General features: G+C 31.2%; 2 protein-coding genes and 1 non-coding gene across 4 annotated transcripts; 2 read left to right on the forward strand and 1 right to left on the reverse strand.

Moving 5' to 3' along the window:
* Positions 1-1,398: 1,398 nt before the first annotated feature.
* On the forward strand, positions 1,399-6,896 carry NSI (nuclear shuttle interacting). 2 transcript variants are annotated; one of them, XM_078967922.1, is made up of 9 exons: positions 1,399-1,646; positions 5,257-5,296; positions 5,382-5,467; positions 5,573-5,633; positions 5,748-5,940; positions 6,021-6,123; positions 6,203-6,303; positions 6,386-6,479; positions 6,593-6,896. In XM_078967922.1, the coding sequence occupies exons 2-9, from the start codon at positions 5,271-5,273 to the stop codon at positions 6,670-6,672; spliced, it is 744 nt and encodes a 247-aa protein (XP_078824048.1). In that variant the 5' UTR covers positions 1,399-1,646; positions 5,257-5,270; the 3' UTR covers positions 6,673-6,896. The 2 variants fall into 2 exon arrangements, with proteins under 2 accessions (XP_078824048.1, XP_078824047.1); XM_078967921.1 differs by lacking the exon at positions 1,399-1,646 and adding an exon at positions 4,070-4,482.
* LOC145013738 (U6 spliceosomal RNA) lies at positions 1,470-1,572 on the forward strand. The gene has a single exon (XR_013665258.1). It is a non-coding gene; the product is annotated as a U6 spliceosomal RNA (small nuclear RNA).
* A 2,973-nt stretch (positions 6,897-9,869) lies between the features above and the next one.
* Positions 9,870-11,559, reverse strand: LOC145011212 (SNARE-like superfamily protein). The gene is made up of 5 exons (XM_078969875.1): positions 11,428-11,559; positions 11,225-11,321; positions 10,428-10,506; positions 10,213-10,294; positions 9,870-10,114 (listed from the first exon to the last, which is right to left on the reverse strand). Exons 1-5 carry the CDS (start codon positions 11,458-11,460, stop codon positions 9,974-9,976), a joined length of 432 nt encoding a protein of 143 aa, XP_078826001.1. The 5' UTR covers positions 11,461-11,559; the 3' UTR covers positions 9,870-9,973.
* Positions 11,560-13,140: the final 1,581 nt, after the last annotated feature.

A 13,140-nucleotide genomic window follows, 5' to 3' on the forward strand; every position in this document is an offset into this window, starting at 1 on the left:
GTTGCATAGGTCTTGTGGTTTAGCTTAGGTTTTGTATTTCGAACGTCGTAACTTCTTCATACGACATCTAATTTTAACGATCTTTATGTCTACGTGTTAGTTTTTTAAGTCTGCTATAACTTTCGTTAAGATTACTCCCATTTAAATATAATATGTTTTTACTTACGATTTTATAAAAAAAACATCCATAAATGCATTCATAAAAAACGTATGAATATAAAGATTGTAATTAAAAAATATATTACTTTTTAACGGGAGTAATCTAAACGAAAGTTGTAGTAGACTAAAATACAAACACATAGATATAAAGATCGTTAAAATCCGAGATAGTATGAAAATTTTATGATGTTCAAGACACATGATCTAAGCAACCAAGTAGTCGAGATCGCGATGGACATAAACATCAAAAGTCTAAAACACCTCGTTAATGATTGTTCAATGTAAGATGTTGTGAGAAAAACTTAAAAAAAACATTCATAAGTATTGAATGAGTACAAAAAAAATTGCAAAAAAAAAAAAAAAAAAAAAAAAAAAAATTAAGGACTAAATGTGTACAAAAATATTAAGGACTAAATGTGTACAAAATAAGAAATATATTACTCTATTAAAATATTTTTACCGGTTAACCCGAAATAAACGGTCATAAGGACTGAATGTGTACAGTTTAACAAGTTGAAGGGGTAAATCTGAACAAAAAATAAATTCAGTGATCAAATATGTACAAATCGAAGAATATATTACCCTTTTAAGTCATTATCCCATTAATATATTTATAATTTGAGAGGAAAAATGAATTTTACTACCTAGAATGAGTAAACCACAACAACTAAAAATCAAGTAAAATAAGTTTAAGGAATTTTAACTCCAAACCTCAAATTCATATGTTCACCATCTTAACTAATTCTTGATATGCTAGTGATTGTTATAAAATTCATATGTTCACCATCTTTATTAATTCTTGATATGCGACCGATTGTTATAAAATTAAATAGATTTGTATATGATATCTGTAAATAAAATATATTTATATACAATATACAAATCGGTGCATTTTGGGTTTTTGCGGTTTTTAAAATTTTAAAATCGAAACCGGATATTTCCAAACCATTGAAATTGAATTTATGCTCGTTTTTGTTTTTTTTTTACAGTTTTTCTATTAGGGTTTGTTTTTACCGGCCTAACTTTTTATAATGGGTATCTAATACAATTATTATTTATGAAAAAAAAAAAAAAAAAAAAAAGACAAAACACGTCGACTCCTTTCTATCTAAAGTAAATGCATAGAAGTCGTCTGGTAGAGGGATTCACCATCTTCACTTTGAGGTTGTAAAAGAGGCAGTCAAAATTAGGGCTTACAACGAAATAGTTAACTTAACTATCGTCTAATTGAAGCAATGCCATGGCTTCCCACATCGGTGTCCTCAACGAAAGCTTTTGGGTTTATATTGCTCCGCCTTCGATGATAGTTCGGCCCTTCGGGGACATCCGATAAAATTGGAACGATACAGAGAAGATTAGCATGGCCCCTGCGCAAGGATGACACGCACAAATCAAGAAATGGTCCAAATTTTTTTTGCCCTAATTTGCTCGATCGATTGCTGCATTTCTTCTTCAGATGCTTTTTTTTATTCAACAGCTCCAGAAAGGTACCGCTATCGGATCCTCCTAGATTTAATTTCATTGTTGTCGCTTATCTCGCTATAAAACTTATTGATTTCTTGTTATTTGCTGCGATTTATGATGCTTATATGGACTCACATGACAAATGCTATGATCCATTGCTAATGAATGTAGATGGAATTTGTTAAGCTCCTTGTCTAAATAGTCTGGTAGAATCAGTTCATAATCGGGCATCAAATCTATTATACTACAACTTTCATCTTTAGAGGTCGCTGTAGACTGTTGTGTCCTTGAAGCTTCTGTCGGTTTCCTTTCTTCTTAATTTGAATTGGTGCAATGTTCTGGTTGTATCATGTGTGTTTAATAACAATTAACAATAACAAAATGTCTAAAGTTGCATACTTTAATGGTTTTCTGTAATGAACTAGCTTGCAATGTATAAAAGAAACTCAAGAAAACTATTGTATTGATTTTTTAAATGATGAAAAGGGATACAAGCTGAAAACTAACAGGAACAATGCAATAAGAGGAAAGATGGATAGAATTAGCAATTCGAGAAGCTAATGGTCTCCCAAGAGAAAGAAGCTTCTAATATTCTCGCATGATCCCCTCCAGGTCATTTTTGCAGACCTTATATTCAGTGATGACAACTTTTAATGACCATATTGCCCCTGTTCTGTCCCCACGATTTGGTTGTGGTCCCCCTCTGATTGCGACCCTTTTGGTTGTTTCTTCCTCCTGTAAGAAAATTGAATATGTGGGTAAACCACATTTTCATTGGTGTTTCAACAAGTATAATGATTAGTTTGGAATAAAGCTACAAATTCGATATGATAGATTAGACACATGATTCACTCCTTAATGATAATCTTGAATGCCTGATAGATTTCAACAAGTATAATGATTAGTTTGGAATAAAGCTAATTGGTTAATCTTGAATGCCTGATAGCATCAATTGATGTTGAAGGTATGCATGATGTTTTCTGACAAGTCTATGTGTTAAACTGTTAGCGTGTAAAAGGTAGGTTAATTTTTCATAAACTAGGGCCTTAATTATTAGTTGTTAAATGCACATGATATCATATCTGTGAGGTGGGTTAAAACAAGTGAACAATTGGCAATCCTTCACGAATTTTACAAGGGCAAGCTGTGGGAAATAACAACATACTTCACTTTTGACCTATAACAACATACAACATCGTAATTTAAGTTTTTTTTATTATTATTATTAAAACAATCTACTAAGAAAAATCTTATCACTTATAAATATAACATTGTACTTTCAAGTCTTAAAATTTCCCTTTTTAGGACATTAAACTTGATAAAATCTACCGAATTATAGCAACGAAAATTTCCTTGTATTAATGACAACACTATAATTAGGTAGAAGTTTCAAAGCTAATGTGGAAATATGTTGCTATTTCTTGCATTTAACCCAATATTTGTTGTTTTACATCTTTTTAAATAAATCCTACTTTTTCTTACATGATCAGATGATTAAAACCAACAAAACTTTTTACAAAATTATATATTTTTTTTATCTAGAATGTTTTCAACTAACTTGCGAAAGCAATGCCTGTCATTGTGCTTTATTTTTATATATTGTTACTTCTAACATTGTTTGTTTTGTATTGTTTTTTATTTAGTGATCTAGAAAAGACAAACACAAATGACTTTAAAAGAATTTTGAAGGATAAAGGAGCAGAAAACGAGGCATCCAAACAAACAACTTATAAGGATTAATATCTTTGTAGTTAGGGGTGGACCCAAAAAACAAATTGTTGGGGTCAAATTTTTTTAGCAGATGGACATTTCTCTGAAACCAATTTTTGATCAAATTATTTATTTGATGTAAATTTAAACCCTTCTTGTTTACTAAATCTGAAAATTTTATATATTATCTACAATCTTTACAAGTATAAGGGTTTGTAGATGTTTTTAGTATTTGAATAGAAGGTGCAAATCCATTATGCACACTCACTTTTCCCACATCGACCAATAGTGAAATCTTGAATGTTTGATAGAGATTATTAGAATGTGGGAAGTTTGAAGTTAAAGTTTAAAGGCTTTATTTCTATCTTTAATAAGTTTCGAAGGGACATTTGAAGAGTTGCTGTTGAATTATAATTTTTTTAACGATGATTAGAGATGATCTTTTATGAACATGATTTTTGTTTCTTTCGTTTAGATCATCTACATGATTAGCAACATAACATTAACACAAAAACCCAAAAAGTATTTAGGATGCCACGTCACCAACATTTGAGATCGTTGCACCCATGAGGCTACCTCAACGGGTGACATGGTTTTCATGGTCTATCTGTGAGGGAAAGTGACATTAACAAAGATGTGAAAAATGAATGGTTTATTTTCATTATACAAAATATAGATAGGATAGATATTTTAGCATTTGTACGTATATATAAATAGGATAAGATAATATGAGATGATATGATACAAAGAAAACCACATATGTTAGTGCATACTTCATTAAATGTATGAAACTTTGATATATGTAAATTATATGACTTAAATATATCTTTTTTAGAGCAGAAGGAAAACTAAAAGGCTTAGTAGATAAGAATCACATACAAACTATGGGGTTTTAGATATATCAATCATTTATTATGGTGTACAAAATTGTGGCGGAGGTTCTTGCCAATCGAATTACAATATGAACGATGAGCGATTGGTTTGAAGTTTGAACTCTGAAGACGTTCGTTGTTTTCTTTCTCTATTCGAATCGATCTAACCTAATCTTTGTTCTTGCGATATCCCTCCTGTTCTTGTTATTGTTCATCGACAAATTTCCACCGACAAATTAAGCGACCTACGGACCTCCGACCTGTTTATTGACCTCCGGTGAGTGCTACTGGTTCTCTACTTGTGTAATTATCGTCGACTTTGATAGTATCAGTAATTATTTTGACTTATGGACCTGGTTTTTTGCTACTGTGTTACATTGACTCAACTTCATTACTTTATTACTTGATTTGCTTCGCTTTCTGGTTTTTTTCTACTTCGCTACTTGTGTAATTTAACTATTAAAGCCTCGAATTTCATTCATTAATGGCGTATTTTGTTTACACCGCCGCCTGTACCCACCATGGCACCATCCATCGCCGCACACCACCGACACCAACAAACACCTATCTACGACCACTACTCACCCACCCTTCACGCCGAAAGTTAATTCTTGGTTGCAATTTGTGCGTTGCTTTGCTGATATTGACGATATGATGATGCTCTGTTTTGTTTGCTACCTCAACTCTCAAAATTATGATTAAAGCGCATCGCTATTATTGTTGAGCAATTCCCACTTCATGTGTGGGTTTCTCTGAGAAATCCTCATGTTCCGGTGCTCAAAATTTATGTGATCATGTCCAAAGTTCATCATAGCTTACACATGAGTTTGCCTAGCCAAATTTTTTTTCTTACAAAGACTATAAACAATGTGTCAATAACAAAGATAGAAGTCATATAACACTAGTGGCTTCTTATAGGAAGGAGTTTGAAAAAAATGAAGTAGTATTTGTGTAAAATAAAATAAAGTCATATGATCAATAAAAGATCACACCCCATGAAGTAACAAAGCTCAGTTTAAAGTCTGAAGAATATTATCTCTATGTCATTCAGGTAGCTAAGGGGAAATGAAGACTTCCACATCTTCTTCCCTGTAAGTTATAATATGAATGAATATCTCACTTTTTCATCGAATTACATGTCTAAAATATCATCTCCTGTATTGTTGTTGTTTTCAGATGTGCTATCATTCCTGTAAATTGCATTTTAAATTGTTCAAATCAGCTAGCTTACCCTTGCAGTTTCAGTTTGAAGTTATCAAGAGGTTCTTAATCTCCTCCTATTCAATTCCCAATTCGAAATGAAATTAGGGTTTTCAGATTTACCCTAGTATCATTTCATTTACATGTGTAAGACTAATTTCTTACAGGAAACAGAGTGCTCAAAGTTTCTCAATTGAAGGCTAGCTTTTGGGAATCCATTAGATCTGGGTAAATACTAAACACAACTCTTTCTTATTCTTTTTACAAGAGTTTCATAATCTTTAAAATAAACACTCAAAAATATTATATATTTATATCCCAAACCAATTTATGACATCACAGGTTGATAAAGAACAACTCTACACAGGTTATAGAACCACCTTCTTCCACTCCACAAGAAGATGAAGAACAAGAACCTCTACCTGAGGAATTTGTACTTGTTGAAAAAACCTTGCCAGATGGCACAATTGAACAGATTATCTTCTCATCTGGTGGAGATGTTGACATATATGACCTTCAATCCTTATGTGATAAGGTAATTTCATACATGGATTCTTAATTAGTTAATTTCCCATCTCAATATGTCATTTTATTATTATTATTTTTTTTTATAAGGTTGGGTGGCCTAGAAGACCACTATCAAAGCTAGCAGCTGCACTAAGAAACAGCTACATGGTAGCAACACTGCATTCCATAAAGAAATCAGCAGCTGGAGAAGGTTATATATATTTCTTGAAATTTAAATCTGTTTTTGTTATTTATATTAAGGAATAATGACAAATACAAATACTTGGCAGAATTAGATAATGAGAAAAAGCTGATAGGAATGGCTCGTGCCACATCAGATCATGCGTTCAATGCAACAATATGGGATGTCCTTGTAGATCCTAGCTACCAGGTATATATAATATATTAGAAAATATTGAAGGTTAATATAATTTTTATGTGATTGGGTTTAATATAATTTGTTTTTGTGATAGGGGCAAGGTTTGGGGAAGGCTTTGATTGAGAAGATTATAAGGGCTCTACTTCAGAGAGACATTGGAAACATAACACTGTTTGCAGATAGTAAAGGTATGTTATATACTTATATGTATGTATATATGTATGTATACACTATTGATTGTGTGGAAGTGGATTTAGTTTAATCTTAGAGAGATTTTGGGTTGTTGTTGTTGTTATTGCAGTTGTAGAGTTTTATAGGAATCTAGGGTTTGAAGCTGATCCAGAGGGCATAAAGGGTATGTTTTGGTACCCAAGGTTTTAGATGAAGGGGGAGGTGATACTTGATACTTGATATTACTCAAAATGGTATGTATGTGTAATGTGTATGTATGGATACCATTTCTCATCCTTTTAATAGGGTTCAAAACAAGCTCAAAATGCACATTTTTCCCACCATGTAAAATTACATGCATGATGATGCTTCATGAAGTTTTATTGTAGCCTAAGACGTTTGAAGTTATTGAAAGATGTAAAAAGTTTGTGCAAGTTGTTTGTTTTCTAATTATATTGATTAGAAGGTTAACACAATTTTTTGCAACCTCGGTTGTCACTAACACCATTTTCCCACCACTTGCCTAAGGAAATAACCATTTTTTAAAAAGTTAATATAAAATTGAGAGAGGGAGGGAGGGACCATGTCACTATAACATGTTGAACGGCACAAAATTTATGTCAAATAATAACACACAAGCAACATGTAAATATATTTTATTTTTTAGACACGATCTTCAATCAATTATTTGATTTCTTCCATAAAAATGATATAATTTTTTTTTTATATCGAGCTATGTTCAACTGATATATTGTTTTTAACGTCAGAACGGAAATTTTTAATATTTTTTTTCCAACTTATACATTTCATAAACTAGACTTACATTTTTAATAAAAATAACTTTATAAATGAAATTGTATTTATACTTATAAACAAAAAAGATCATTCAAAAATAAATAATTTCAAGTTCATTATCATATTATCAAAATAATCATTTTATTAAAACGTATCTATGTTAAATTCTAAACATAAAAATTGATCTTAGTATTTTTTTACTCAATACTTTTGATTATAACTTAGTTATCACAATACAATGAATCAGAAAACAGACATGCAATAAGTTTTGTCGCTAAGCCTTTTTGTATGTTAAAACCAATTCTTTTGAAGACTATATCTATATATCTAGGGGATATAAAAGTGTTATGCATGATATGTTGTACTCTATTAAGAAGCTTCACCGCATCTAGTGTGACAAACCAAACACATCAAACATAAATGATACGAACACATATTGATTTTTTATGCATGGTTTTTCATTTTTTGTGACTTTGCATCTAGCAGCTTTTAAAACAGACTGTCTCACTTAGTGTGTGTGGGTATATATATATATATATATATATATATATATATATATATATATATATATATATATATATATATATATATATATATATATATATATATATAGGAGATAGTTCAAATAAAAACCATAAACAGTGTCAGAATGTAAAAACACTATTTTTATATTATTATTCTACAATGAATTTTTTATCCACAACTTTATGTCATTATTCAACAAAGAATAAATAAATTGTCACAGATAAAAACTAAATTTAGAATTCACTACAAAAATGTACATACATAACTTTACGATAGAATAATAGCGTTGTAATGATTATATGACTAATTAACAATTAATATTCATATTAAAATTACTTCAACAATACACATATACAACATTCATTACAGAATAATAAAATAAATCTAGTATTTTTATGTTTCACACTATTTATTGTTTTCATTTGAACTTACTTTTCTCTCTCTCTCTCTCTCTCTCTCTCTCTCTATATATATATATATATATATATATATATATATATATATATATATATATATATATATATAATTTATAATATTATTATTAGAATTAAGTTACTATTATGAGTAAAATAACGAGTATGTCGAGTAAAAATAAATTGCATTAGGGAGGAGGGAGTCGTTCCCATTGAACCCACCGAACCCACTGCCACATCAGTTTTTCACTTTGATTTTTCTTCATCTTTTCGAACCCACAACACACGGAAATCCTATATTTCTCAACCCACTCAATTAAAAAATATATATACAAAATAATCAAGGTAAAATCTTAATTAGCAATAGAGTTACCGTCGGTACCACTTCCTCTTCGACGTGTTGTTTAATTGGTTTCACGAACCCACTTCATCCTCTTTCTCTACTTTCTCTCTCTCATTTTCTCTTGTACCATATGTTTTAAGGGATGAGGGAGTCGTTCCCACTGAACCCATTGCCATATCAGCTTTTCTCTTTGATTTTTCTTCATCTTTTCCAACCCACAACATGCATAAATCCTATCTTTCTCAACCCACTCAATTAAAAAAAATACTAAACAATTAATGTACAAGTCTTAAAACACATGGTACATGAGAAAATGAGAGAGAGAAAGTAGATAGAGATGATGAAGTGGGTTCGTGAAACCAATTAAACAACCCGTCGAAGAGGGAGTGGTACCGACGGTAACTCTATTGCTAATTAAGATTTTACCTTGATTATTTTGTATATTTTTTTAATTGAGTGAGTTGAGAAAGATAGGATTTTCGTTTGTTGTGGGTTCGGAAAGATGGAGAAAAATCAAAGAGAAAAACTAATGTGGCAGTGAGTTCGGTGGGTTCAATGGGAACAACTCCCTCCTCCCTAAGACTTGTACTTTAGTTGTTTAGTATTTTTTTTTAATTGAGTGGGTTGAGTAGGTTGAAAAAGATAGGATTTTCGTGTGTTGTGGGTTCGGAAAGATGAAGAAAAAATCAAAGAAAAACACTGATGTGGCAGTGGGTTCAGTGGGAACGACTCCCTCCTCCCTTATATCATCCATAAAGAAATATAAGTTTATCGATAAAGGGGTGTTTGACTTATTTTTTTGAGACAAAAATCTTTTTTGGAAAAGATAAAATATAAAAGATGTTTGGTAAAAAGATTTTAAAAACTACTTTTAGATTTTTAATATAAGAAAAACATGACTTTTTGTAATTTTTCCAAAAATGATTTTTGCCTCTAAAAAAGATAAACCAAACACCCCCTAAATATCTGACTTTTATGACTATATAGTACAAAAAAAACGTTGTCCATAAGCAAAGATTCAATTACATTGCTATTCTTGTCTGCCAAAGAATGTTCGACAGTTTTTAAGAGAGAAAATAATCATATAACACCTACATTTATATCATAAATTCTAGGACCTTGTCTCAAATGCATTGGACTTTTCACTGGACTATGATCAATATGACAAAAACTATTAACTTTTTATCCCACCCAAAAAACATGGAACAAGACATGACATAGACTCATCACCAATCTCTCAATCATGCAAAAGACATAAATACCCTCATTGGCCCCGTTGGGTGTAACATGACTAAACAAGCTTTCTAGGCCTAACATAACCAATATGAAGATACAAAAAAAAGGTCTTGATAAAAATATTAAATCAAAACTCAAATATCAAAACACATTGGAAACGAAATAAAAGATAGATACATAGTTTAAGTTTCGTTTCATTTCATCCAGCTGTATTGAAGCTAACAGACTTAACAATAGTACTGACCCTCTCAGCAAATGTCTTGGAAGTTATCTTTTTACCAGGGACATGAAATGGGTTTGACACAGCGTCTAAATATGCAGAATGAAACCTTCTAAAAAACTGTTCCAATCACATAAAAAAAATGTTAATATTCACTTTCTTTTTCACTTATCTGTCTGAACAAATCATGTTTTCAAAAAAAGTTTATATGCACTTACATTTCTTACATCTGCATCACGGACATCAAGGTCAGTTGTGACTAGGATAAACTTAACCTTTGTGTTGGTTAGATAACCATACCTGCCCACAAAATGTAACCCTAGTTAAGGACAAGTACGTGTACCTTGTAAAAAGTGTTATCGTAAAGAAGGGAGGTCAAATTTCTTGAAAAAATCAATGGGAAAACAAGAATGACATGAAAAAATATGCTCACACTTTGTAATTTTCAGTTGGATATAGAAGACCAAGAAATGTCTCATTTATCATTGGTCCAGATTTTTTTGGGTTGTTCACTGCAATACAGAGATGAGAATCAAATTAATATTGACCACAGACGTAAATTGCTCTAAAAAAATACCAGATAAAAAAATTATATACATTTTGGAAGAAGAAAGCGAGAAACACAAGCACTAAAATGTCTATACAAAGTGCATTTCTTAAAGATAATAAGTAGAAATGTTGACCAATTTTTGTGTAGCAACTATTGAAATTTACAAACTTTATAGATTCAATGCAAGAAATAGATACATAATCCGTGATGTTTTAGCCAGAACAGGATCAAAACAGTGAGTTTCAAGTTCAAATACTTGGATCAAACAGTTAAAGAGTATAGAAACTGAAGGGTAATTGTATATACAAAGAATCAAGGCTCAAGATGAAGAAAAAAAGTAAGTGTCAAAGACAATTTGACAATTTGATGAATGTAAGAGTACAAATTAAGATTTGAAAGAAATTAGGAACCTACATCTTTAACATTTGAAATTTTCAAATGAAAATTTTGTAAACACTTAGGTTTGGAAGGAGATCGCATCATCCTGATGGCAATCCTAACGCAATGACAGAAGTTCCGATCTAGAATCCCCAATCAACGTTCTAATAAATCAAATCTAGAATCATCTTCCAGTTTCAGAGTTGGAAAGAGCAAATTCGAAACCCTAAAAACTATATTTTGCACAAAAGGAAATGATGGAATATAAACTAGGCATTATTTTCATAATCGCTATAAAATACCTCTTTCATCAACAACATCGAGAGAACAATGAACTATATGATGAAGCTTGAGCGCATCATCTGCTTCAGTGAAGCTCTGTATGTACAATGGATTATTCTGTACTTCCCAATATGAAAATAACGAAGCAAATTATCAAACAATATACGCCAAATTCATGAAATTACACACAAAAATAAGTAAATCGAGCATAATCAAGCAGAACCTGATGGCCAACAACGGCGATGCAAACGATCATCTTCTCCGTCACCGATCGAGATTTCCACTTCTTATTGATCCGATTGACCCAAACGCACAGCGGGTTCTCTTTGAGTTTAGTTGTCGCCTAAATACAAAAATGGCCCCTAAACTTACTCTTTTCATAAATTAAGGCGCCTCAACTTTATTTTTTTCTTCCAAAAAAAAGTGACGGAAACTTGTATTTTCCATCAAAAAGGATTTACTTGGATAAAAAGTGAACATAATTAACATTTCATTCGTTTTAAAAAAAAGGTAATATTTGGATTTGAATTAATATTTAATTTAATAAACAAACTCAATTACCAATAAAAAATCCAAAATATATTGATAGGATTAGGGCTGTTAATCGGATCAACCCGATCGGGTTTCGGGTTAAACGGGTCGGGTTAATCGGGTTTTCACAAAAAATAATTTAACCCGACACCCGACCCTATTAAGGTATGAGTTGGTCGGGTTCAGGTTAATAGGGTCGGGTTAGTCGGGTTAATATACTAAACACTTAATTTAAACATAATATATATGGTTTTTTCAAGAGTGCAATCTGATATAAATCCAAACCATTTTTTTACTCTTTTCTTAACATCTAGAATGTATACAAATTGAAACAAACTAAAAATAAAAGATCATGGACCTCATGGTTATTACAACATACCAGAAAGCATGCATACCACAATAGCTAAAAAAGTTCTTCCATTATAAATATTAAATAGATGAACTTTCAATCTCTTGTTAACGATCAACACCATGTACTTTATTCATGTTTTTAGTTAGTTTAAAGTAGATTTAACTATCAAAATAAAATCTTTACTTTCTCAGTCGTTCCAGTAATTTTTAGATGTGGAGGTTTTATATCTTTTTAGACTTCAACTTCACAAATGGGAGTTACTTGACCCTCGTATGCTTCTAGAGTCACAAAAATTTACATTTCAAAGGATTTGTAGTCTTTTTGTATAGTTCAAGTAGAGAGCAGTGGAATATGTAAAGGTTGTGAATTCCTAACCGGGTTATTCGGGTTGACCCAAAACCCGAATTTTTTGTAAAAATCAACCCTAAACCCGATCCTAACTACAAGACGGGTTAACCCGAATAATCCGATTTGGAATTCTAACCCTATTGAACCCGACCCTAATTACTTTATTCGGGTTAGGGTCGGATCGGGTTAATCGGGTTCGGGTTTTTTTGACACCCCTAGATAGGATCTACAACTAATTAGGCGTGCACATACTTTAGCAGAAATTACTAAACCAGATTAATTTGATCAATTTTAAAGTTTATAAGAGAGCTTGTTGATTTGGATTTTTTTTATTGAAATATTTTAAAATTGTAGTGTCACAATCTTTGTGGGATACAATATTTGATCAAAAAAATAACTTCATTTTGGCACTGGTCCTGTCGGTTGAATTGTATGTATTTTGCATTTTTTGCAAATTTTTATATAAAAAAGAAAAATATAAATAAAACTCTTATATTATTTTCTTGGTAAGAAAAAAAATACATTATCTTTTACCTATTGATCTTCTCAAATTTTCCGATGAAAAACTATTAAGGTTATGGGAGTGGTCACATCCAAGCTACCGGAAAAGCGTTATCATCTTAGTGTCACGTCAGCTCCACCACTAACCCACTAGACATTGAAAATGATTACTACTCTATAATATATATATATATATATATATAT

The sequence above is a fragment of the Lactuca saligna genome, chromosome 8, assembly GCF_052625555.1.
Source record: "Lactuca saligna cultivar CGN05327 chromosome 8, ASM5262555v1, whole genome shotgun sequence".
Taxonomy (NCBI): domain Eukaryota; kingdom Viridiplantae; phylum Streptophyta; class Magnoliopsida; order Asterales; family Asteraceae; genus Lactuca; species Lactuca saligna.

Bases quoted from the DNA above. Each gene is read 5' to 3' on its own strand.
- NSI (XM_078967922.1), top strand. From the start codon at position 5,271: ATGAAGACTTCCACATCTTCTTCCCT. The intron at 5,634-5,747 runs GTAAATACTAAA...ATGACATCACAG, and splicing joins TGGGAATCCATTAGATCTGG to GTTGATAAAGAACAACTCTA. The intron at 5,941-6,020 runs GTAATTTCATAC...TTTTTTTATAAG, and splicing joins TTCAATCCTTATGTGATAAG to GTTGGGTGGCCTAGAAGACC.
- LOC145011212 (XM_078969875.1), bottom strand. From the start codon at position 11,460: ATGATCGTTTGCATCGCCGTTGTTGGCCATCAG. The intron at 11,322-11,427 runs GTTCTGCTTGAT...TGGGAAGTACAG, and splicing joins TCGCCGTTGTTGGCCATCAG to AATAATCCATTGTACATACA. The intron at 10,115-10,212 runs GTAAGTGCATAT...TGATTGGAACAG, and splicing joins GTGATGCAGATGTAAGAAAT to TTTTTTAGAAGGTTTCATTC.